The 26,528-nt window shown below is 38.9% G+C and overlaps 2 protein-coding genes and 1 long non-coding RNA gene across 3 annotated transcripts in view; 2 read left to right on the top strand and 1 right to left on the bottom strand.

Annotated features, from left to right (window-relative positions):
- The window catches only part of LOC109441602 (guanylate-binding protein 6-like), a 120,987-nt gene that overhangs the window by 46,460 nt on the left and 47,999 nt on the right, over positions 1-26,528 (top strand). The window lies entirely within an intron of this gene.
- LOC109439806 (guanylate-binding protein 1-like) lies at positions 12,572-24,733 on the top strand. The gene is made up of 11 exons (XM_088791280.1): positions 12,572-12,883; positions 15,398-15,606; positions 16,483-16,610; positions 17,508-17,617; positions 17,888-18,084; positions 18,759-19,001; positions 19,840-20,120; positions 20,916-21,128; positions 21,933-22,035; positions 22,273-22,466; positions 23,555-24,733. The coding sequence occupies exons 2-11, from the start codon at positions 15,417-15,419 to the stop codon at positions 23,669-23,671; spliced, it is 1,776 nt and encodes a 591-aa protein (XP_088647406.1). The 5' UTR covers positions 12,572-12,883; positions 15,398-15,416; the 3' UTR covers positions 23,672-24,733.
- LOC148755710 (uncharacterized) lies at positions 17,610-22,285 on the bottom strand. The gene is made up of 4 exons (XR_016018659.1): positions 22,151-22,285; positions 18,857-19,034; positions 17,932-18,074; positions 17,610-17,697 (listed from the first exon to the last, which is right to left on the bottom strand). It is a non-coding gene; the product is annotated as an uncharacterized LOC148755710 (long non-coding RNA).

Genomic DNA, 26,528 nt, shown 5'->3' with positions numbered 1-26,528 from the left:
TAAATATCTGTCTACAGCAGAAGAAAAATTGAGTTTGGACTACCTTAGTATTTAAAAATAAAACCTTTCCTTCTCCTGGGTTTTGGATTTAATCTACATTATAAATGTGGTTTAGGAAACTACTTAAATTGGGCTGGAGTTGGTGGAGCGCCGGAGCACCTAGCAGCAGCAAGTGCTTTTTGTAAGGCTGTCTTCAACTTGGATTCAGAGAATTGCCACAGATACAGCCAGAGAAACATGGAGCCAAAGTGCAAGCTCAAAAAAGGGTCCAATCCCTCACAAGCAAGAGACATTGAAAGCAACAAACAGCAGAAAGACCCACAAGGAGTCTATACATTGTAGGTTTGAACTCACGTTATAAAATGAAATGTTTACACTGTTTAAAAATACAAGAGAGACTAGAAAAATTAGCAAGAAACAATACGCCATAAAATACTATCGGCAGATTTTGAAAAAAACAAAAAGTAAAAAAGTATATCTTGACTGGATAATATAGTTAACCTTGACATTTAAATGAGAAAATAAGATAATTCTGGAAAAAGCAATTGTGAAGATAGTTATAAATAAATTACAAATATAGTATAGAGAAACAAAGATCTGGTAATATGAAAGGCATAAAGATTGACTCAGAAGATCTAATTTGCCTTCCAATGAAAAAGAAGCACAGTATTCAAAGAAATAATAATTGGAATTTTCCAGAATTGACAAATGACATGAATATTCAGCTTAAAAAGTTACTGTGAATCCTAAGCAAAACGAATGAAAAGGAATTCCTACTTAGATATATCATAGTATAACAAGGACACGGATATGATATCAAAGCGGCCAAAGACAAATGATACGTTCCTTAAGAAGGAGTGAATCATACGTCAATGAGTTTTTCAACAATATGAGATCAGAATATCTATAGAGTGTTTAGAAAAATAACTGCCAACCTGGGTTTTATTCCAAACTAAACAATTTTGGAGCTGTCCGGATAAAATAAAGACATTTTCAGACATGCAAAAACAGAGGCAGTTATTTCAAAAAGAAATTCTCAGTAAAGGTGCTTTCAAAAGGCAACATTCAAGATCAAGTAGATGATTCTGGAAGGAAGGATTGGGGTGCACGTAAGTAACCGAGGACAAAGATAAGACCAAACATATGGGTACATGTAAACATATATAATAGGACTTCAAGTGCTTTTTTTTGCCATTTCCTGGAGTTTTAACAGAGGAAGGCTCTAAAAAGTGTAAACCATAGTGGAAATGCCACTATACTTAATCTTCTGAGATTGTGAAACTTCTCTGTGAGTCTTCCTTAAGACTCTCAAACTCTATCAAATCTCAACTCTTGTGTATATCAAAACAGGTGAAGAGACTAATCAGAGGAGATTAGTAGTGGAAAGTTCCACTGGAGAGAGTTATTGGTGTGTTGCTATCCCTGTTCCATTTTTCCTCACACCTTCCCCGTACCACTATGAGGGATATTGCTTGCCTTCCCCTTCTGTAAGTCAAGTATAGTTAGAACTTCATAGATCTTCTTAATAGCTAACATGCACTCCCTGGAGTTTGGGGATACTAAGATTTGTGCCTGAGTCGTGTGTAAAAACATCTAAAAGTCAGAGGCTGGTTGAAGTGGTTTGTGGCAACAGAGGGAAGGGAGAAGATTGGAGCTGGGAGCAGTCTGCCTTTCCAGGTGAGGGAGGTAGAATTAAGTTGGATCCTTAAGCCATATATAAAAATTGACTCAAAATATATTAAAAATCTAAACATAAGACCAAAAACTATATAACTTCTAGAAGAAAGCATAAAGGAAAGCTTCATGACATTGGATTTGGCAATGATATCTTTAATATGAGACCAAAGCACTGGAAACAAAAGCAAAAATAGACAAATGGGAAATCCATGATGGCAGAGTAAATTAACACTGTGCCTGCTTCCTTCCATGGACACATTAAAATTACAACTAAATTATACAATGATCAACCTGGAGAACCATCTGAATTCTGGCTGAACAGAAGTTTTATAACTAAGGATATAAAGAAGGAGCCATGTCGAGACTGTAGGAGGAGCAGAGACTCAGAACTGGCTAACCCCTAACCTCCATGTGGTGGTTGAGAAACGGAAGGGATATCTCAGCCACAGAGTTTCCTCCCAGAGGAGCAAAGGACCCCAGCCCCACACTGGACTCCACAGCCCAGACTACTGGTGCTGGGAAAATGAACCCCCACAACATCTGGCTGTGAAAAACAGTGAGAATTCCAACCGTCCAGGAGGGATGGGAAACCCAGGCATCCTCTTAAAAGGCCCAAGCACAGACTCACTCCCAGGCACTCACACTGGGCTCCAGCAGAGCGACTAGACACTCAGGGGGTGTTGGAGACATACGGGAAGCAGACTGAGTTGTGTAGTTTCAGGGCAAAGGCAGGAGGACATGGCCATTTTCCCTGTGATGGTTCCTGCTCCTGTGCAGAAGGCAGGCAGGTGCCACCTTTGCTGTATTCAGCCCACCCCCTGATTTGGCTGTTTTGCTTACAGCCAAATCTAAATCTGACTGGTCTGGGGAGCTCCAAAGCTCTACCCTACTGGCTCACTGGGACCCCACCCAACCCACTGCCCCCAACACCAGAAGCATTTTCTCCAAGAGCAGCCAGCTCAGACTAATTGCACTCTTTCTTGGAAAACTATCAGAGCACGACAAACCTCAAGTGTCGGCAGCTGGCCTCAGTGTTCTCTGAGACTTCTGCTGAGTAGCTTCAGGCTCAGTACTGGACCGAACCAGAATTTACATTAACCTGGTGACCACAACTCTTCCCATTCTAGAGACTCCCTGAGACCCTGCCTCACCCAACTTGCATACAGCACAAGGGTTTATCAGTGGCTGAACTATAAGGGAGCTGCCAGGTGACAGTAGGCCTTGGGGTATCCTGGCATTTTGCAGAGCTACCCCTAGCCTGGTACTCGTGTCAGACATCCTTGGTTCACGGTGTGGCCTCTCCCATGTGCATCCAGGGTTAGCACAGGCAGCAAACAATTATGGATCAATTTGTAGCTCTTACCAGCTAATCCCTGACTAGTCACAGGCAGTGGGTGACCTGGGCCTGCACCAGAGCCCCTCACAAGATGCCCCAGGACCAACATACTTGGAGGTTGGCTTCAGATAAGAGCCGAGTACCAATTAATTAGTCCCACAAGCAGCACACACAAAGGGCAGTCTTAACAGGCACCAGAGTCCGCTGGGGCACATCCCACTCAGTGAGGTAAGCCTCCTGCACAGCAGCCTGTAAGCTGTGGACATGGCGAAACCCCACAGCCAATCAGCCCAAGGGTCAATCCCACCCACTGACATGCCAACAGCAACCAAGGCTCAACTATAACATCAGGGCACACACAACCCACACAAGGAACACTCCTGGAGCACCCAGAACAGGTGACCAGGGAGACTGTGCCACTGGGCCCCCACAGGGCACCTACTACATGAGGCCATCTGGCCAAGACTGAGGGACATGGCACATCAACCTAATTCATAGAAACAAATAGAGAAGCAGCCAAAAGGAGGAAACAAAGAAATACATCCCAAATGAAAGAACAGGAGAAAAGTCCAGAAAAATAACTAAACTAAATGGAGGAAAGCAACCTACCAGAGACAGAGTTTAAAACAATGGTTAAAGGGATGCCCAAGGAACTTAATGAGAACTTCTACAAAGAGATAACAAGCATAAAAAATTGACATAGAAGCCATACAAAAGAACCAGTCAGAAGTGAAGAATATAATAACTGAAATGAAGAATGCACTAGAAGGAATCACCAGCAGACTAAATAAAGCAAAGGACCAAATCAGCAATTTGAAAGACAAGGTAGCAGAAAACACCCAATCAGAATAGCAAAAAGGAAAAAAAAATCCAAAAAAATTAGGATAGTTTAAGAGGCCTCTGTGACAACATCAAACATAACAACAGTCAAAGGGTACCAGAGGAGAAGAGAGAAAGCAAGGGATTGAGAACCTATTTGAAGAAATAATGACTGAAAACTTCCCTAACCTGGCAAAGGAAACATACATACAGGTCCAGGAAGTGCAGAGAGTCCCAAACAAAATGAACTCAAACAGGCCCACACAAATACACATCATAATTAAAATGGCAAAGGTTAAAGACAGACAGAATCTTAAAAGCCACAAGAGAAAGGTAAGTAGTAACTTATAAGGGAGCTCCCATAAGATTGTCAGCTGATTTCTCAACAGAAATTTTGTGAGCCAGAGGGTTTGGCACAAAATTTCAACCTCATGAAAAAGTAAGGACCTACAACCAAGATTACTCTACCCAATAAGGTTATCATTAGAATTGAGGGACAGAGGAAGACCTTCCCAGATAAGAAAAAGTTAAAGGAGTTCCATCACCAAACCAATATTATAAAGAATGTAGAGGGACTTCTTTAAGATGGAAAAAAAAAAAAAGATCAAAATTATGAATAATAAAATGGCAATAGCTACATATCTATCAACAAGCTCAGTAGTTGTACTTTCAATGTAAATGGATTAAATGCTCAATCAAAAGACATAGGAGAGCTGAATAGATCAGAAAACAAGATGCTTACATATGCTGCCTACAAGAGACTCATTTCAGATTGAAAGACATACACAGATGGAAAGTAAAGGGGTGAAAAATATGTTTCATGAAAGTGGAAATGAAAACAAACAAAGAACAACAACAACAACAAAAAACGCTGCTGTAGCAATACTTATACCAGACAAAATAAACTTGAAAACAAAGGCTCTAACAAGAAGCAAAAAGGACCCAGTAATCCCACTTCAGAGTGTTTATCTGAAGAAACCCAAATGCTCCTTCAAGGGGTCATGTGCCTGCATATGTTCATTGCAGCATTGTTTACAATAGACAAGATGTGGAGGTAGCCTGGGTGTCTGTCGATGGAAGAATGGGTAAAGAGGAAGTGGTACATATGTACAATGGAATATTGCTCAGCCATGGAAAGGAATGTGTTCTTGCCATGTGTGGGTGGCATGGATGGACATGGAGGGAATTGTGCTGAGTAGAGTATCAGACAGAGAAAAACAAATGCAAGGAGATTTTGCTCATATGTGGAATCTAAAGAACAAAATAAACAAACAAAACAGAAACAAACTCATAGATCCAGAGAACATTTTGATGGTTGCCAGATGGGAGGAGGGGGTTGAGGATGAGTGCAAAAGAGGAAGGGCTTAAGAAGTACAACTTGACTGTTACAAAGTAGTCATAGGAATGTAGGGTATAGCATAAGGAATATAGTCAATAATATTGTAATAACTATGTATGGTGTCAGATGGGTATGAGATTTCTTAGGCTGATAGGGAGTTTGGGAGGCAGTGTGTTAAGGGTGAAGGGAGTAAGAATTACAAACTGGTAGTGACAAGATAGTCGTGGGGATATAAAGTAAAACATAGAGAATATTGTTAATATGGTAATAAGTATGTATAGTACCAGGTGAACACTAGACTAGTCAGGGGGATCATTTTTTAAATTATACAATTGACTAACCACTATGCTGTACATCTGAAATTAATATAATATTGAACATTAAGTGTAATTGAACATTTTAAAAGGGTCAGGGGAAACTGAAGAGGAATAAGAGTTTCAAATCTCCAGGTATAAAACACGTAAGTCATGGGAACGTAACATACAGCATGGGGAACATAGTCAATAATATTGTGATAGCATGATACGGTGTCAGAATGATTGCTGGACTTACCATGGTGATCACTTCTTTAGGTATATAAATGTCGAATAACTATGGTGTACACCTGAAACTAATATAATGTCTGTTAGCTATATTTTAATAAAACCTTAAAAAATAAAATAAATTGAAAAATAGACAAATGGGACTACATCAAACTTTAAAACTTCTGTGCATCAAAGGAAACAATCAACACAGTAAAAAAGCACTTTTGCAATGAGAGAAAATATTTGAAAATCACATATCTGATAGGGGACAAATATTCAGAATATATGAAGAACTCCTATGATTCAAAACAACAAAAACAAATAACTGTTTAAAAAATGGTCAAAGGAGTTGAATACACATGTATTGAAAGAAGATATATAAATGGCCAACAAGCATATGAAAAGATGCCAATATCACTGATCATTAGAGAAATGCAAATCAAAACTACAATGAAATATCACTTCACACCTATTAGGATGGTTACTATCCAAAAGGAAAAAAAAAAGGAAAGAAGAAAATAACAAATATTGGTGAGGACATGGAGTAACTGGAACTGTAGTGCAATGTAAGTGGTAGTGGAAAATGATGCAGCTGCTATGGAAAACTGTATGGTTGTTCCTCAGAAACTTACAAACGGAGTTACCATCCATCACTGCCTGGCCAGGTGAGAGGGGCCGGCTCCCACCCCGGGCTGCGGTTGCTGGCTGCAAGCGAGCGCTGCTGAGGCGGGCGGGGCTGGCGGGCGGTCAGCGCTCTGCTCCACGCGGGAAGGGGCAGGACGACCACTGCAGCACCGCCTCGGCAGTACTGGGCGCCGCTAGCGACCGTGGCCGGCGGCCGGGCCCTTGGGCTCCGTTTCCCAGGCCGGACCTAATCGGTGCCTGGGTGGGGAAACGAGCAGCTGGGTTCCCTGGCCCCGGGCCTCCTCCGGCCAGGACAACAGGGGCAGGGGACAGCCTGTGCCAGTGCTGGGTCACAGCAAGCCCCAGGCGGCCGTGCCCGTGCGACCTCTTGCGCTGCATCAGCGCACAAGGCACGCGGGTGGGGAGTCCCATCTGTGGGGAGCACCCGCCCCACGGTACCCGCCTGCTGAGGATGCCCAAAGAAGGACGTGGCAGCACGCTCTGTGGAAAAGCCGCAGCCACCTAAGGAGAATCCTTGCACGAAAAAGTCTTTTCAGCCCCTGACCCCTGTCGGATCTGTGCCATCGCCGCCGTCACTGGAATGAGAGAGAGCTCAGTTACCCAAAAATTGTAAAAGCAGGAAAACTCAAGACAAAGAAATCCAACAAGGCTAGCGATTTCAGCGATATGGTGAACTGGCCAATACCACGTGAATTCGTGAACACTGGATAGCAGAGTGTCATCAACCAAGGAAGTAAGAAGCCACGAAATAAAAGAGAAAGAGAAGACAAAGTTGAGAAGTAACAGCGAGAGCAAAGAAAGCTGCGAAGCAAAATTAGATGGTCCTGGTGAAAATGTCAGTGAGGACGAGACTCAGTCCAGCGATCAACAAAAGCGAGCTAATAAGCGCAAGTGAGTGGGTACCACGCCACTTACATGATGTATAAGAAAGACCTGAGCCCCAGAACAGCTGCAGATGTCAACCTGAAGCAAACAAATCATCACGTAACAATGGGAGAAATGATGCACGAAGTTGGAAAAGAGAGAAAAGAGAGATGATCAAGACCAAGTTTCCAGTGTGAGAAGCCAGGGTGGTAATATCCGAGGTTCCTTTAGAGGCCAATGAAGAGACGGACGGAGGTCTAGGAAGAGCACAAAGCAGAAGAAATCCTCTGTGTATGACATTTTTTGTTTTGTTAAATTGGATAAACTTTGGAAAAAGTTATTTTTTCCCGCTACCTCATATAATGCTTTAATTTATTTGCCTGATAATAAAGGTGGGTTTATATTTGTTATCCCTTGATAAAACGAAAAATGGAGTTACCATATGGTCCATAAATTCTACTACTGTCCAAAAGAACTAAAAGCAGGATCTCAAACACATATTTGCACACCCGTGTTCACTGCAGCATTATTCAGTCAAGACGTAGAAGCAAGCCATGTCGACAGATGAACAAATAAAGAGGATGAGGTAAATACAGACAATGGAACGTTACTCAGCCTTAAACAAAGGAAATCTTGTCACATGCCACAACATGAATTAACCATGAAGACATTATTTTAAGTGAAATAATCCAGTATTTGATGATTCCACTTACATGAAGTATCTACGATAGTGAAACTCAAAAAAACAAATTCAATAATGGTTGCCAAGAGTGGGGTAGAAAGATAATGAAGAATTGTTCAGTGGACACAGAGTTTCCGATTTGCAAGAAAAAAGCTCTAGAGATCTGTTGCACAACAACGTGAATATACTTAACATTTCATTACATGTAATCTTATACCAAAATAGTTAAGATGGTAAATTTGATGTTACTTTTTTTAAAACTACAATTACACAGAAAAGAAAGAAAAATAATAATGCTATTAGTATACTTAATAAATAAAATTCTAAAAAGGGGTTTTAAATAAGTAGAGCACTAATCCATACTCAAAAATGAAAGCAATTAGCTGAAAATACACCTATAAGTCAGTTTATATTTGTCTATTATATCCACTATAATCCCAATTCTGCAAGATCTTCACACAGTGATCCTAATTTTCACTGAGAAGAAGTGGTTGGTAAGAGTAGGCAAAACAATGCACTGGAAAAGAATTTGCTATATTATTCAAACAAATTATAAATACTAGTCATATAAAGGGGTGGTACGGAGTTTATTAGGATAGACAACAGAACAGAATAGGTGGTTGAAAAATTTACATATGAAAAAGAACAACTGTCAGGCCATTTAAAAAAAAAAAAAATCCAATGTATTTCCTATCACTGACATCAAAATAAATTCCTCATGGGTAAAATTTCAAATGTCCCAATATGAAATCTTGAGACTAGCTACCTCAGTAATCAGTGCTCCTCCCTCACTTTCTTGTGCATTCCTTTGCTTTTATTATTTCAGTGCAAGTCAGTCTCACCCACTAGATTAAGCCATGTAGGGCAGTGACTATGTCTAAGTAATCTTCACACACTCCCTCAGCACGTTAGCACAGTGCTGTGCGCACAGGACATATGCTCTCTATGCAAACTCATACACATTGCACATTGTGTTTCTAACTTGCTGGTCTTCCCTCCATTGTAAATGCCACTCAGTGACCCCAGTTAAATGAATTCCTGCTGGGGAGAACCGTAGAGCATGCTGCATGGAGTTCTTCATGTGAAAAGCAGCTTAATATAAAAACATTCCACCCTTGGAATTCAGAATCTGGACAACAGTTGAAACCGCTCAGCACATATACATATATGAATTTTTAATGTAATAATACTAACATGCAAATTAATTTAATCTGTGACATTCTTCTAGCATAAGTATTCTAGAGACTTCAATTCCAAGTATGTTGAAAAGTGAGGAACTATAGCTTCCTCATACTTGGCATTTAAAACAAAAAGTCCCTAGAAAATTGTCCAAACAGCCGGAAACAAAATGCACAAAAACTATACAAAATCATTGTATAAACAGGAAGGAGCTGTTTTTTTTTTTTTCTTTTTTAACATCAGGTTTATTTCTGAGAAACTAAGAGCTTGTTCTTGCTTTCACTTTCAACTGATATGTGTTTGATAAAAATGCTTTCAAGTTGTCCTTAACTGACTCAAGATATTCCCTACTCGAGAGAAAAAGAAGAGCCAGAAACTTAATTTATAAAAGGACCAATCAGGCTGTCATAGTTGGGAAAGACCTGCAGCATGAGAGTGTTTCAGTCTACTTTTGTAAACACAGAGCCATGGAAGAGCCTAACTTAACCTGCCTTTTTTAACACACTGACACATCATCTGAGGAAATTCCAAATCAACCAACTATCAGGGCTTTGTGGCCCAATGAACTGCTATTAGAAAACCATTAAACATCTTTAAGCTGCGTTTACTGGTGTGTAAAATACAAATAACACCTACATTGTAAGCATGTGCTGAAGAATAAATTAAATGTAATGAATAACACCTGTCAGGAATTTAGAACCCCAGGGGAGCTTAGATTTCTTACAAGTTTGGTGATTGTGTCACCAGGGACCTGAGCACACATGATTTAGACCCACACACTACACAGCAGAAGGCAATGGTAAACCACTGCTGCATTTTCTTTTCCGGTTCTTTTCTCTCTCTCTCTCTCTCTCTCTCTCTCTCTCTCTCTCTCTCTCTCTCTCTCTCATTTTACTGAACTGAATAAAAAAAAGCGAATGCTTTTATCGAAGTATCCAACAAGAAACTGATCACACACCAACACAAGACATGCTGATAACTATCAGTGACTGGCACAGAAAAACAGGAAGTAAAGCAGAATCAAATGTTGGGAAATTTGGATGAGGGGTCAGAAACGAAACAAAAGATCAGCTCATGAATTTCTGTAAAACAACTTGCCCATCACAGACACATACTTCAGACAACCAAACAGACGACTGTATATATACGTGGACATCACCAGATGGTCAATCTAGAAATCAGATAGACTACGTATGTAATTGAACGCAGGAGGCGGAGAAGCTGTATTCTCTCCCAGTTAATTTTTTAGGACATACACTCTGGATTATTAAGAAGTAAAGAAGCATTGTCTCTGTAACTAACTCTCAGATAGTTCAGACAAAGTAACATGTGTTGTGTGGGGCGTTCTGCGGGGTCTCTGCTCCCGCTCCCCATGTAAGAACGCAGGACATGGTGAGGCCAAAAAGGAACACCCACAGAGCCATAGATAGGGAAGTCATACCACTATAGTCTCACTGGTGGCTGGATTCACACGACATGCAACCTGCTGTCCGCTTTTCTGCCTGCCAACCGACCCCTTGCTACTGCAATCTGTGCTTGCCAGCCACCATCTTTTTGCTAGCCCCCATTTTCTGTTAGCGTAGCCACAGCAGTTATATTACTGGCCAATGGCTCACTGGTTGTAGCTGACGGCCAACTAACCATAGCTGATGGCCATCTGATCACAGTTGATGGCCATTTACTACCCAAACCAGAACCTTTCCATGTGAGGCCAAGAGCCTGGAAACTGCACTCCTGGCTCTGTCCCCACAACATGGTAAAATATCACTTGGGCAATTGGGGTAAATTTCCTCTACTATTTTTGGCCAAGTTTGTGTGGAATTGGTATAATTTCTTCTTTACATGTTTGATAGAAATCACCAGTGAAGCAATTTGGGCCTGAGCTTTTCTTGGTGGTATTTTTTTTAGTAATCAATATCTTTACTCATTACAAGTCTATTCAGATGAGCTGTTTTTCTTGAGACAGTTTCAGTAGTTTGTGTCTTTCTAGGAATTTTAAAAATTAATTTGTTGGCATATAGTTGTTCATAATATTGCTTTATAATCCTTTTTTATTTCTGTAATGTCAATAGTAATGTCCCTTAATTTCTTTCCTGATTTTAGTAATTTGAGTCTTCTATCTTTTTTTTGTTGTTGTTTATTTGTTTGTTTGTTTTGTGTTGTTGTTTTTTGTGGCCAAAGAAAAGTAGGAACTTTCTTATCTAAAAGTTTGTTGACTTTATTCGTCTTTTCAAAGAACCAGCTTTGGCTTTCATTGATTTTTTTTCTATTTTTTAGTTCATGAATTTCATGACATTCATTTACAAATATCTTTTAGCATTTTTCCCCTTCTGCTTGCTTTGGATTTAGTTTGCTCTTCTTTTACCAGTATCCTACGGTGAAAGGATATTAATTTGAGATCAGTTGTTTTCTTATGGTTGCTATCGGGCTAACCATATACATAAGTGTATACATATATGTATGTGTGTATATATATATATATAACACATATACATATATGTATATATATATTCTCAGAATATATCTCAAATTTATGCCAAATTCATCCTAGTGAGATGCAGAACTGTTATCCTATAACTATATTCCCTCTTTCCCCTTTTGTGCTATTATTCTTACATATATATTACACATTATATCTATATATGTTACAACCCCAACAATGTATTATGATAATTATTAATTTATAGAATTTTATGTCTTAAAGAAGCTGAAGAAGAAAGAATAAATTCATAGGGCTTGTTATATTAACTTCCTTACTTACAATTTCTGGTTCTCATTATTTATTCCTATGGGTTCAACTTAACATCTGGTGTCATATCTTTATTCCAACAAGCTTTGTGCCCATCTACCTCCTTTGTGCTGTTATTGTTAAATATGTTACATTTATATATGTTATAGGCCTGGCAATATATATTATTGTATACAATTGCTTTTTAAATCAGTTAAAAAAGAAGAAATATGCATTTATACCGTCCTTTATTATTACATTATTCCCTTACCGGTGGTCTTTGTTTTTCTTGGTGGATTTGTATCACCATTTGGAGTCACCAGCTTCCTTCCTGAAAACCTCCTTTTCGTATTTCATGTAAAGTCAATCTGCTAGCAATAAAGTTTCTGCAAGTCCTTAGGCTTGAACTTGCCCCACACTCTGATTCAAATAGTTATTTCTTTTGCAGAGAGCTTCAGAGCTCTCCGTGTTTATGAATTGCGTCTCTCTCAGAACAAAAGTCTCTGAGCCACTGCTCTGTCCCACTGGGCAGGGGTGGTAGTCACTGGTCTTTCCCACTTGCATCTCCCAGCTTGGAAACTACCCCGTACAAGTGGGTCAGAGTGAGGGTGATCAGGCCAGAGTGAGGGTAATCTCAGCCTACCATGTCTGAGCTAGAGCCTTCACTTTGCACACTAACCAGGAATTTAGTCTCTCCCACTCAGTGTTGGAAAGGATGAGAAACACAGTGGCCTGCCCTTCCCCAGACCTTATTTCTCCCTGTAACAGGAGGGCGGAGGGAGCTACACCTTGTTGGCCATACCCACCAGGAGCAGGGCTTTTGTCACACTGAAAAGTTGAGAAATCCTGTCAAATCCATGTACCCTCCTATTTGCACAACTTCTGGAAATTCCTCGTATAGTTGTTGAGTCAACGGCTTTGTATGCAGTGCTTTCAGTTTCACATTACTCTAAATACTTTTAAGAAGGGAAGTTAAAGGAAGTCTGAAAACTCCCTGACGTTAGATGGGTGATATAAAAGTTCTATCATCTGGTGAGAGACACACACGTAACAGAAACCACTCCAACCTAAACTGAGGAGGAAAAACAAGGTAAGAACTCAATATATTTTCTCATTGAAGCAGCTTTTTCTCCAGCTCTAAAGGACATATAATCTAAGAAATGGAGCCCAGGATAAAGTTGGGGCAGGAGTGGGAAGGGATTTATAAGGGCCAGTTAGTTTTCTAAATAACAATCAGAATGAAGATAGGTTGCTGCTGAGCCCAATGTGAAACAAAATGTCAGATGAAATCCTGCTGTTACCAGGTGGCAGGCAGCATATCCTTAAATGTCCCTACTGTACTTGTGTGGAATTAGGCACCAGCAGACATGAGGCTAACCTAAGAGTTAGAAATGCATTAGGATTGTTGCATTTCAACAATTTGCTGACATTGTCTGTGTTTGCTGGGAGCACAGTGAAATTACAATTGTCTTTGGTGGAATTTGCTCCAGACTGATCTGACTGCAGTTAAGAAACTAAAAGGGCTACAGATATGTTATTTTTCAGGAGAAGGAAAGAATAGTAAGATGTGGTGTAAACAACCATCTGACACTGTTAAAGACAAAGAAATGCAAAACTGAAACCCACAGTGAAAGATGAAGATTCATGAAAACACTATACTTTTTAATCATACACATGAACTTTGTTTCAAAGTGGATTTCTTTCTTTAGAAATAGCCCTGGTTCTGGTTGCCAGACGGGATGGGGGTTGGGGGCTGGGTGAAAAAAAGTGAAGGGATTAAGAAGTGCAAATTGGTAGTTACCAAATAGTCATGAAGATGTAAAGTACAGCATAGGGTATATAGTCAAAATATTGTAATAATTATGTAGAGTGCCAGGCTGGTACTAGACTTATCGGGTGGATCACTGCATAAATTATATAAATATCTGACCACGGTGCTGTACACCTGAAAGTACTGTAATATTGAATGTCAACTGTAATTAACAATTTAAAAATTAAAAAAAAAGAAATAGCCCCGGTTTACTAAATTCAATTTGTTAGCCCCGTTCTTACCCCCTTACAAGTAGAATCTGACCCCACTACTTTAATAAAGAGCTTCCTCTTAAAAGATTCTACTGTGATGCAACACTAAAGCTAACATTTTTGTTTGCTTTGACCTCTCTGCTCTCAGGCAGGTTTGTTCTTCCCTCTGGAAACTCTACCCCTCAATTCCTTGGCTTCCCATGAGCTTCATTCATCACCTCCTTGTCTGACAGCTTTCTTCTCTCCTTTCAGCTCCTCCACTCCTTTCCTTCCCCTCCCTTCTCCCCTTTTCACTTCCCCTCCTCCCTCCTCTCCTCTTCTTCCTTCTCATCCTCCTCTACCAAATGGAAAAACAGAACAAAACAGAAAACCTAGAAGCATATGGCTAGAAAGATATGTTCCTTAAACAACCTCCTGATTTGCCTTTTAGTCCATATGTCATCGTCTTTTGTTCCCTTACACATACACATACACATATATATACACAAACATGATTTTTAGCAACACTCATTATTTGTAATTGTGCAGTCATACCCCCACTTAGTTGGAGGCTAATTTATTGTGAAGCTAAAGAAATTTAAGTATCAGGGCCCCTTCCTTAAACAAGCTTGTACCAAGGCTTTGGAAGGGTCCCTAGCCATGTGTTTCACATGGTCAAATATTTTTATAAATTTGCAAAAGCAAGTTATGTTGTTGGTTCTACTTCTGAATGGCAGTGTAAAGAGTTCTGTGGAGTTCATTCCAGCACAATAAATGTAACTAGTGGGAAAAAACAGACACACACATTTTAAATCTTTACTTCCCAACCAGCTTGGAAGTCATGGGAAACTGTCAAAAGGGCATACATTTTAAATCTCTGGAAATTGTCAAAGGGGCATACATCAAATGATGAAACACTTATTCATAAAAGTCTTTATTCATAGTAAGAATTAATGAATAAAAAAGTATTGAATTTCTTATCTATAACCAGGATGTAAAATACTCTCTGAACCCTATTCTATTTTCCATTTAATATCTAGTGTAAAATTGTTAATGAAAGTCCAAAAAGATAATTATCCATGATAAATTAAATGAAAGATTTTGTTCATGAAAGGGGTCACATGTTGATAAGTCACTGTCATACAAATTATTTTAAATATTTTTTTCCATTACTGTGGATATACAATATTATATCAGTTTTAAGTTGTATAACATAGTGATTAGACATTTCTATAACTTGCAAAGTGATCCTGATACATCTAGTACCCATCTGACACTATACATCATTATTACAATATCATTCACTATATTCCCTGTGCTGTACTTTACATCCCCATCACTATTTTGTAATTACCAATTTGTACTTTTTTTTTTCAATTACACTTCACATTCCAATATTTTTTTCAGTGGGCTACTTTGATTATACTTCTGCAACTTTCTAAAAGATACAGATATTCCCCTCATTTATCACACTGTTGACACAAAACTTTTGGCCATGTTGAAGAATTTTATGACTCTGCCAACTGAATGCAAAATAACCTGGTGGAAGTTCTTGATCTACTTACACTGGAAATTCTAATTAATCCCATCTCCTCCCTTGCAGAAAAGGTCACACCCTGGACATGGCCTCCCAGATCCACATGCCAGGCCCGATATGCCTCATTGAAAACACTAACGGGAAACTGGTGATTAATCCAGAAGCTCTGAAGATCCTGTCTGCCATTACAGAGCCTCTTGTCGTGGTGGCTATTGTGGGTCTCTACCGCACAGGAAAATCCTACCTGATGAACAAGCTGGCTGGGAAGAAAAAGGGTGAGTGGCACCAGCAAAGCTCTGCCGAGTCCCTTGTGTCCACCCACCCTCCCAACTTTGAGTATGGTTTTGCAGAGAAAAAGTTAGAGATGGAAAGGAATATTGTAAGCTAACTTTCAATACACAGTTATGCTCTCATCTTCACTATGATCTGAAAGAGTCAACTCAATCTCTATTCCCACGTTGTCTTAGTTTCCCCTTTTAAAAGCATAAATTGTTCCTTTCCCAGCATTCTATGTTTATTTTTTTTTAAGAAATCACCATACTTCTGCATTGTAAGGCTTCTTTATATATTCTGGATATCAATCCCTTATTAGATTCATGACTACCAAATATTTTCTCCCATTTCAAGGGTTACCTATTAAACTCTGTTGATAGTGTCCTTCCATGCACGAAAGTTTAATTTTAATTAAGTCCAACTTATCTATTTTTTCTTTTGTTGTTTATACTTTTGGTGTCATATTCAAGAAATTATTGTCAAATACAATATCGTGAAGTTTCCCCTATGGTTTCTTCTGGGAGTTTTATAGTTTCTGCTGTTACATGTAGGTCTTTGATCTATTTTGGCTATTTTTTGTAGAAGGAAAGTTTTTGTCTTTCATCGTTTAGTGTTTTTTTGGCTAAAGGTTTTTCACGTATGGCCTTTATTGTGTTGAGTTAGTTTCCTTCTAATTCTAGTTTTTGATTGTTTTCCATGAAAAGGTATTTTCATGTATTGGATATTCTAATTTCTCTGTTTCTCTGATTGTAAGTAAGATGAATACTTGTTGTGGTTTTGGTTCTCTCTCTTACCGTTGATTATGTTAACTTTTATCTCAATTCCAGACCCATCGGCCATTAAAACTCCACTCCCTTTTATCTCCACTCCCCATGCAGGCTTCTCTTTGGGCTCCACAGTGCAGTCTCACACCAAGGGCATCTGGATGTGGTGTGTGCCTCATCCTGAGAAGCCAAACCACACCCTGGTTCTGCTTGACACTGAGGGTCTGGGGGATGTAGAGAAGGTAAGTATTGAGGATTCAAATTTTGGACAAGGCCCTCATCTCTGAATATTCTCTACACTATTTAATTTTTCTTCAAGTAAAAGCTGGCACTTAATCATAATATGTTTTTTCACTTCTGTGTATATGCCATGAGACCAAGATTAGTAATCAGGGGTTAGGAAAATATTCATAAAGCAGAATCCTAGAAGAACATAATGGTCAGTAAATAGTATTTTACTTATTAACAACAGGTCATATAACCTAAGTTAACCTAACCAGTTAACCCAGATGCATAAAGGTAGTGAAATAAAATCAATTCCATGAGTCTTAACCCCCAGAGAACTTTAGTTAAGGATTTAGGTTCTGAAGTCCCATACTGTTGTGTTTACATTTAAACTCTGTCACTAACACAGGCCTGAGAGAATTATTTGACCTCTTTTAACCTCAGCTTCCTGATCTGTAAAACAGATGTAAACAATCTATATTTGCCTCATAGTATTGTTTTGAATGTTCATAAGTAATGGAAAGCGTTAGGGGTATAATAATTGCTCAATAAAATAGCTACAATTACACTCAATTTTGTGTAAAAACATAAAGAAATTTTTAAATTAAAATGATATTTAAGGCCTTAGAACGCCCACCAATCTTGACTACTTGTTTTGCAATTATCTGCCAATGATCATAAGAGGACTCAGTAAGAATTAGTGTAAACCAAAAATACCAATCAGAAGATGATTCAAAATCCAAGTCCTACTAGCATTCATTATTGTTTCAAATGGTTTCCTCTTATAGGTCATTAATCTAAAAACAAAGCAAAAGAAAACAATGCTCTAAATTGGCATCCTTTTACTACTGATGATCTGGAAAGTGCCATGAGAATGAAACATAATCTTGGCCCAAATGTGTTCTCACTTCTAGGGTGACAACCAGAATGACTCCTGGATCTTTGCCCTGGCAATTCTCCTGAGCAGCACCTTTGTCTACAACAGCATGGGGACCATCAACCAGCAGGCCATGGACCAACTGCAGTATCCTTTCCGTGGTCCAGAACAACATCAAAGTCAGGACGGGGACTTGTATTCAAACACCAGCTGCCTGAATGTGAATCCTGTTGAATGAAGCACAAAAATAGTAAACATTAAAAATAACCAAGGGCAGGGGAAAGATCCTACGCACCTATTACAAAATTGACACTTGGGTTAGGAACAAAGGCAAAGAGAAGATTTTGAATATGTGGGACTAATATGGGTTTTGGGTCACTGTTCTTTTACACCACTTTTCCTTAGTTTGCTACTCAGCTATGTGACAGAGCTGACAGATCGAATCAGGGCAAATTCCTCACCTGATGCAAATGAGGTTGGGGATTCTGCTGCATTCGTGAGCTTCTTTCCAGACTTTGTGTGGACGCTGAGGGATTTCTCCCTAGACTTGGAAGCAGATGGACAACCCATCTCAGCAGACCAGTACCTAGAGATTTCACTCAAACTTAAGCAAGGTAGAGGGGACTTAGAATTGATTACTGAGAATGACAAAACACTAGAAACTATGATTTTTTATTTTTCTATGTAGTTTCCTTATATTTATAGTTTTCTGCTTCTTTTCAGCTGGCGATTACAAAAAATTAATGCTTGCTTAATATCAGAATTAATAGATTCGATTTTAAATTATCTTCCCCCCTGTTCTACCAACAAGTTTCTTTTTTCTTTCACCTTTCTGTGTGCTATGATCAGATTGATTTTATCTCCCTGTTTAGGGCTTGTGATGGCTGTAATTAGCCAAAGAATATGGAGAAAACAGATTAAAGCATAAAGAGTGCACTAGTCAGTGGTTGGCAAACTATGGCCCGCAGGTAAATGATGGCCAATCCAGCCCGCCAGCTGTCTTGTAAATAAGGTCTTATTGGACGAATGCTACATGCATTCATTCATATTAGGTTGGTGCAAAAGTCTTTGAGGATTTCGCAATTATTTTTAGCCTTTTAAACTGCAGTTACTTTTGCACCAACCTAATAGATTGTCCAAGGCTGTTTTCGTGCTACAGTACCAGAATTGAATACTTGGACAAGAAACCACTGGCCTGCAAAACCTAATATATTTCCTGTTTTGCCTTTTACAGAAAAAGTCTCCAAGCCCACTACATTAAGCAAATTCCTTTTTTATCTTCCTCCAGGTACCAGTCAGAAAGATAAAAATTTTAATCTGCCCCGACTCTGTATACGGAAGTTCTTCCCAAAGAAGAAATGCTTTATCTTCGACCGTCCCACTCACCGGAAGAAGCTAGGCCAGCTTGAGACACTGCATGATGATGAACTGGACTCCGAATTCGTGCAACAGGTTGCCGACTTCTGTTCCTACATCTTCAACAATTCCAAAACTAAAACTCTTTCAGGAGGCATCCAAGTCAACGGGCCTCGTGAGTCCTCTTCCCTGTCTTTAATTAAGCTCACTGTTAAGATTAAAGAAAGGTGGAAAACATCCACCTAGTTTCAGCTTTGGAACATGCAAATCTAGGTGGCACCAACATTTCTAACAGATTTTATTAGTCAGATTTCTTGGGTGAGAAAAGGTAGGAAAGGCCAAAGAAAAAAGCTCTATTGCTTAAAATTGCCCTACTGAACTTGACCTGCACTGTCCAATAAGGTAGTTATTGGACAAGTGTGGCTATCTAAATTTAAATGTAGAGTGATTAAAATGAAAGAATATTTAAAATTCTGATGACACAGCTATATTTCCAGGGCTCATACCTACATGTGGCTAGTGGCTACCATACTGCACAGCACATAGAGAACACTTCCATCATCACAGAAAGTTCTCTCAGACGGTGCTCTGCTAGAATCAAAATAATGGAGGACTCCTTTTTATGTATTCCACAGATACTGATCAAATGCTTACTATGGGCTAGAACTGATGATAGAGACATAAATGACCGAGGTACGGTTCCTCCCTTAATGGTGCTTGGGTGTAAAATACATGCATTCAATAAACACAAGCCTATGGTATCTAGAACAGAGGTTCTCAGCCTATGATATGTACTCATATTACCCAAGGAAATTGCCAAAGAGGAGGGTCTAATTCAGTTGACCTGGGGCAGAGGCTGTGAGTCTGCATTTCTAGCAAGCTTCCAGGTGATGCTGAGCACACAGATGCCGTGAGGCAAATGAGTGGTAATCGACATTATCAGAATTACATAGAATACAATGTTGACTCCTCCCACCTACAACAAAAATTATCATTTGTTCTCTGTTTTTTAGGACTGGAGAGCCTGGTGCTGACCTATGTCAATGCCATCAGCTGTGGGGATCTGCCCTGCATGGAGAATGCAGTCCTGGCCTTGGCCCAGATCGAGAACTCGGCCGCAGTGAAAAAAGCCATTGCTCACTATGACCAGCAGATGGGGCAGAAGCTGCAGCTGCCCACTGACACCCTCCAGGAGCTTCTGGACCTGCACAGGGCCAGTGAGAAAGGGGCCATCGAAATCTTCCTCAAGAATTCCTTCAAAGACGTAGACCATTTATTTCAAAAGGAATTAGCGGTAATTTTTTTTTCTCACGTTCATATGGATTGGGGTCTTAGAAAGCAAAGTACTACTAGAAAATTAAATGGGTATTTATTATGAGAGAAGAAATTCTTACTGGAACTTTAGAATGGTGAAAACCACTCTTTGTTACTATCATAATAAGAAGAACCAATTTTATTATGATCACCTCAAAGTTTTGAAACATTTTATTTTTCATGAATAAACTAATAATCGTGTCTATAATTTAATTAAATGCATATAAGTAACAACCAGAGCTTCTAATCATATTACGTGCTTGCTGTTATCAGACTGATTTAATATTTTAGCCAAGAGCAAAGAAATATGTAGTCTTAGTTATCTTGAGCAGGCTTATATTGAGCCACATTTATTCCATATGCAAGCATTGGTCTAATTTGAAAAACAGAAGTTTATTTCTAAAGGTGTGTTTAGAGATCTAGAGACTTTGGTGCTGACCTATGTCAATGCCATCAGCAGTGGGGATCTGTCCTGCATGGAGAATGCAGTCCTGGCCTGGGCCCAGGTTGAGAACTCGGCATCAATGCAAAAGGGCATTGCCCACTCTGACCAGAAGATGGGTAGCATAAATGCCAGCATAAAGCTAGCAATCTCTCCTCTGAAATTCGCCTCCAAGGAGAAAGTCAGGATCAGGAGGAAGGATATTGTCCTGCTGATGTGCCTGTAAGTTTTTCTAGGTGTCATAGACTTTATTTTTTGAGAAGCCTTTCCAAAAAATTCTGAGGTCCAGCTAACATCTCTCTACTCTTTTTACTTTCTATTTTCACATTAAAGGGTGAGCTAGAAAAAAAGCGAGATGACTTTTGTAAACAGAATATGAAAGCATCATCAGATCGTTGCTCAGCTCTACTTGAGGATATCTTCACTCCTCTGGAGGAAAGTTTAAAGCAGGGGATTTATTCTAAACCAGGAGGGTATCGTCTTTTCATCCAGCAGACACAAGAGCTGAAGAATAAGTACCTTCAGGAACCCAGCAAGGGAGTACAGGTAACCAAGATTCATCTGTTGATTGTGGGAGGCTGTTGACATTCCTCCTTGAAATACCAATGTGACCAAGTGCAATTGGACACAGATATGCACACAGACGTACAATTACAGGACTGACAGCATTAGCGTTTTCATTTAATAAACATGTACAAAGAGCCTATTATACCAGATATGTACAGCCTATGTGCTCATCCAAGAGAGTGCAATCAATGAACAGTTGGATTATAAAGGGGATTATCAGATTTAATCACTAGGTTGTTATTGTAATCCACTATTAAGCTGGATCTTTATGTTGCAAGGGACAGAAACATAATGATGGTCGCTTAAACAAAAATGGTAATTCATCATTTTCGGCTTCAAACTTGCTATAAGGATAGCTGGATCCAAGACTTGAGAGAATGCCATCACCTGCCTTTCTGTCTGTTTCTCCCCTCAACCCCACACTTCCCTCCCTCCTCTTCTTCCTCCACCTCTTTGCCTCCTTTTCTCCACGATGGCCTCATTCTCCAGCAAGCTCACCCCGTATGGGACCATAACACCAACAAGCCCCAAAATTAGAGCCCCCAGGCTAAAAGCACAGAGACTATCCATCTAGATCTATATCAATCTCTTATAAAGAATTCTGCTTTGTGAGGTGCCATGCTTGGCCAGTCTGGAGCATGTGCCCACCCCATGACAGGGGATTTTGGCCACCAGACACACCAGGGCCAAGAGGGACAATTCTTACAGGAAAAGATGGTGGGCAAACAGGAATAGTGCTTACAGCCATTTCCTATTACTAATTGCATTTTCTCCGGGTCCTAGGCTGAAGAAATTCTTCAGGCATACTTGAAGTCCAAGGAGTCTATATGTGATGCAATTCTACAGACAGACCAGACTCTCACAGAAAAGGAAAAGGAGATTGAAGGTGAGAAGCAAGTCAAGAGACTAGATAGCCTCAAAAACTCTTAAAAGTTTAAATAAACTGGCTGGGTGAATCTGGGATCTTAAACTCGAGCAAGATGAGCAATGATGCCTCTTACCAGCTGAAGTCAGTTCTGAGGAGGGCATATGCAGTCGGCAGCAATAATGGCAGGTCAGCATACCAAGAAGAAAGAAGCAACGTGGTCACCACCATAAATTTTTCTTCTTTGCTTCCTGACAGTGCAACGTGTGAAGGCTGAATCTGCAGAGGCTGCAGCAAAAATGTTGGAGGAAATGCAAGCAAAGAATCAGCAAATGATGGAACAGAAAGAAAAGAGTCATCAGGAACATGTGAAACAATTGACTGAGAAGATGGAGATGGAGAGGGCCCAGTTAATGGCAGAACAACAGAGGACTCTAGATCTTAAACTTCAGGTATTTAATTGCATCACCTTGAGGTTTCTTTCTGTTTTCTCCAGTTTCCCTGATCTCTTAGGTGGCAATAACATGAAACCCAGAAGGAACTTGCTTACCCACTTACCTTTTCAATCCCTGTCTGCCCCTGACTTGGCCCCTGCCTGTGTCTGGTTATTCAAATATTTTATTTGTATTTCTATCACATCCAGTCTTTTATCAGTATATCTTTCAATCAATGGTAGCTATTATCTGCTAGGTGTTATAAAAAATGTCGTATCTGTATCTCTTGCTTAGTATTATATGAAGCAAGAACTGGCATGTCCCTATTAGTTAAGAGAAGAAACAGAGTTTCAGAAAAGATTAAATAACTTTCACAGCTTGATAAAATATTTGGGCTGTCTTCACCACTTAGAGGAATCCACAGTGGTTGCTCTTTCTGTCTATGACTTTAGCTCTAAGAGAACCTTTATGAGCAGAAAGACTCCCTAACTCTCAGCCTGCTATTTTGCTTGTTTTCTGTGCCTTACTCCCAGTTTGTGTTGAGTTGAGAATTATGTGCAGAAATTCAATATGGATGGTCTGGGGCCCTGATTTCTTTACCTATATTCTTCTACGCCTGTCAACAAACTGTGGAGTCTTAAGTCAAATTCCCTCCTCTAAGATTCAGACACTTCATTTGATTTTGAGAATTCTTTATTCCTGTGTTGTTTTACACACATAAAAGAGAGCGAGAGAGAGAGTGTGTGTGTGTGCGTGTGTGTGTAAAAGTCTATGATGCGCAGATAAGATTTCAAGACAAACAAATGATTAAGATTGCCCACAAAGGCTGCGTAGAATTAATGGGAGAAGAGATCATGACTTGTAATTTAGGTTCATCACTATATCAGGAGGTACAAGCCCCCAAATCTTTCTTAGCTAAAGGAGACTCAGGAAAAATAATCACAGAGCTCGGATGCCCAAGAGAAAATATAATGAAAATTAGTGATAGAGCAAATTTCAAGAAGAAATTAAATACTAAAAAAAAATCTATGTGGAAACTAGATAGAGGTTAAAGATTTACTTACTGCTTACTGTAATTTATTTACTCTCCATTTGTCCCTTTTTAGGAACAGGCCCTGTTACTAAAAGAAGGATTCAAAAATGAGAGCAGACAACTTCAGAATGAGATACAGAATCTCAAGAACAACATGCAAAGACCCAGGAAGCTATGCACTATAAGCTAAAGAGTTAAAGAATAGAGCTTTCCTGGTCACTTTTTAATCCAAGCCATAACTCAAACAGAATTTGGAAAATAGCCACTACACTTGGTAATAATTAGGTCTTGCATTTTTATAACATCAAAAATTTGCAAATACATGCAGTACTGTAATTGAAATTATGTCCATCTTCCTAACAATATTGTCAACGGTGTAACATGAATGCCTTTCACCTCTGTTACCCACACAGGAGGTATCACGAGTTGGTACCACTCAGGAGAAGCTTATTCTCTCAGTTGACCACCAGCAGACAAATGGATACTGAGCAAAGCCTTAGGTAAAAGACTTGAGACATAGCTGGGCATCAGTCTGGCCCAGTGTACAACAGGCTCCAATGTCAGGGACAACCATCCTATCTTCTTAGTGAAGACATGTACAGTTTTCTCTTGTATCAAGACCCCACAGTCTGTGATCAATGACGTGATTCCTAGGCCCTGAGAATAGACGATGCTCACTGATGAAGTCCAAGCTAAAGCCAACCACCTTACATAGCAATCTAACACCGCTACAGAATTTCCAAAGGAGGATGGAAGAAATCATTAGCATGAGTAAAAGTTGGTTCATAAATAAATGGGCTAAAGAAGGAAACTTTCTCTTCTTCCTTGATTCACCCAGATTATAAATTTAACAGGACAATTTAGAACTTTAGCTAACTGTCACTGGATTAAACATAGTAACACGATGACAAATTCTTATTGTGTATTTGTAGCAATATGTAGTTTGCAAAGATAATGTGTTAGACAATGAAGCTAACTTAGTCATCAGATTGTTTGTAATCCTAAAGTTTAGGATATTTTCCCCCAATTCTTAACATTCATACTTGAAAGCCTGCTGATTTTCCCAAAGAGAATATGGATTATTTTTAACATTTTTTAAGCAATAAAATAATGCCCTTGGTATTACTTAGTTTGTGTAGAGTTTATCCCAACTCTCAAAACTCCTAGGCAACTGGATGATGTTTCTTAAAGTGATTAAGAATTATTTTCAAACTCGAAATAAAATATACTTCACTAGGCTTTTTATTTCTGATATGTTTGTTTGTTATTCAGTTTCTCTCCAAAATATAAGGTTTTAGTCTTCATAGCAATGCTTAGCTAACTTCTATAAAAAAACAAACAAACAAACAAAAAACCCAGATAGTAACTATTCATGGCTTTGTGGGCCACACAGTCTCTCTCTCAGCTATTCAGTTCTGCCACATAGTGCAAAAGCAGTCACAGACAATACATAAATAAATGGCCATGGCTGTGTTCCAACAAAACTTTATTTTCAAAGATAGGTGGTATCCACAGGCCATACTTTGCTGGCTCTTGCTTTATAAAAACAGTGGTCTAAGTTCTGTGTATCTGCCTTATGTTCCTTAAGTAATATATGGATTAGACTGTATATGTTAGGATATTGAAAATGTTTTGCAGTGTTTCAAAATATTACATGATGAGAGAAAGGAGGGAAGCGGCTAATGCCACTAAATCTGTTTTAATAAACCTGCTTTTTCTAATTGTGTCCCATTAATTCCATTGAGCCCCCTTCCTGCCGTCAGATGGGGAAGGCCTCCTTCCACAGTCGAGCACATGCTGCTAAGCAATATTTCTTCACTTGAACTGTAACTTCACAGGTGACCAAGTCAGACACACAGCGTATTAGATGGAGTATTTATATAGATAGGCTTTGTATTCTCCTTTCCAATTGCAACAAAGGAGTTAAAAATACATTTTTTTGTTTGTTTTACTTTACTAACAATTGTCACCCCAATAAACTTTAATTAAAAAAAAATACATTTTCATTAGTTGAAGAAACTTCATGGTAGAAAAGAATAACCTTCAAAGCCAAATACTGATTTCTTTATTAACCATTTGAAAATAAGAACATTGACGTGACAACATGGAAGGTATTATGCTAAGTGAAATAGGTCAGATAGAGAAAGAAAAAATACCATATGAACAAAATAAACAAATAAATGAAACAAAACAGACTCATAGATACAGGGAACAAATTTATGGTTGCCAGATGGGAGGTGGGTTGGGGGACTGAATGAAAAGACAAAGGGATTAAGAAGTACAAATTAGTAGTTACAAAGTAGTCATGGGGATTTAAAGTACAGCATAGAGAATATAGTCAATAATGTTACAACAACTATGTATAGTGCCAGGTGGGTACTAGACTAGTCAGGGGGATCACTTTGTAAAGTATATAAATGTCTAACAACTATGCTGTACACCTAAAACTAATATAAAATAACATTGAATGTCAACTATAATTGAAAAAATTTTTAGGGGCGAGATGTTTAAGGGGGAGGAATTTTAAGGAAGGGGAATAAGAGGTTCAAATTTCCAGTTATAAAACAAATAACCCATTGGGATGTAATGTATGGCATAGGGAATATAGTCAAAAATATTATAATAACATATGGTGTCAGATGGTCACTAGACTTATCATGGTGATCACTTTAGGTATATAAATGTTGAATGACTATGATATACACCTGAAACTAATATAATGCTGCATGTTATCTATATTTTAATAAAAATCTTTCAAAAGAAAAAAATAAAAAGGCATCAAGGACAAAATAAAATTCACTAATTCTCTGTAGTGTAAAACCTGTCATAAGTAGGAGTATCATATTTTAAAATGTATTTGCAGGGTTTGTTTATTTGAAAACAATAAGAAATTTGAAACTAAGCAAAATTAAGACAGAAAATCAATAAGGAAAGAGTGGACTTATGAATCACACTATAGAGCAAACTGAACAAACAGGTATATGTAGAATATTATATCCAACAGAAGCAGAAACACATTCTTTTCATATAAACTTGGAACATTCTCC

The sequence above is a fragment of the Rhinolophus sinicus genome, chromosome 14 (genome assembly GCF_057876585.1).
Source record: "Rhinolophus sinicus isolate RSI-liver-muscle chromosome 14, RSI-T2T, whole genome shotgun sequence".
NCBI classification, from domain to species: domain Eukaryota; kingdom Metazoa; phylum Chordata; class Mammalia; order Chiroptera; family Rhinolophidae; genus Rhinolophus; species Rhinolophus sinicus.
This window is presented reverse-complemented; position numbering and strand designations above follow the sequence as displayed.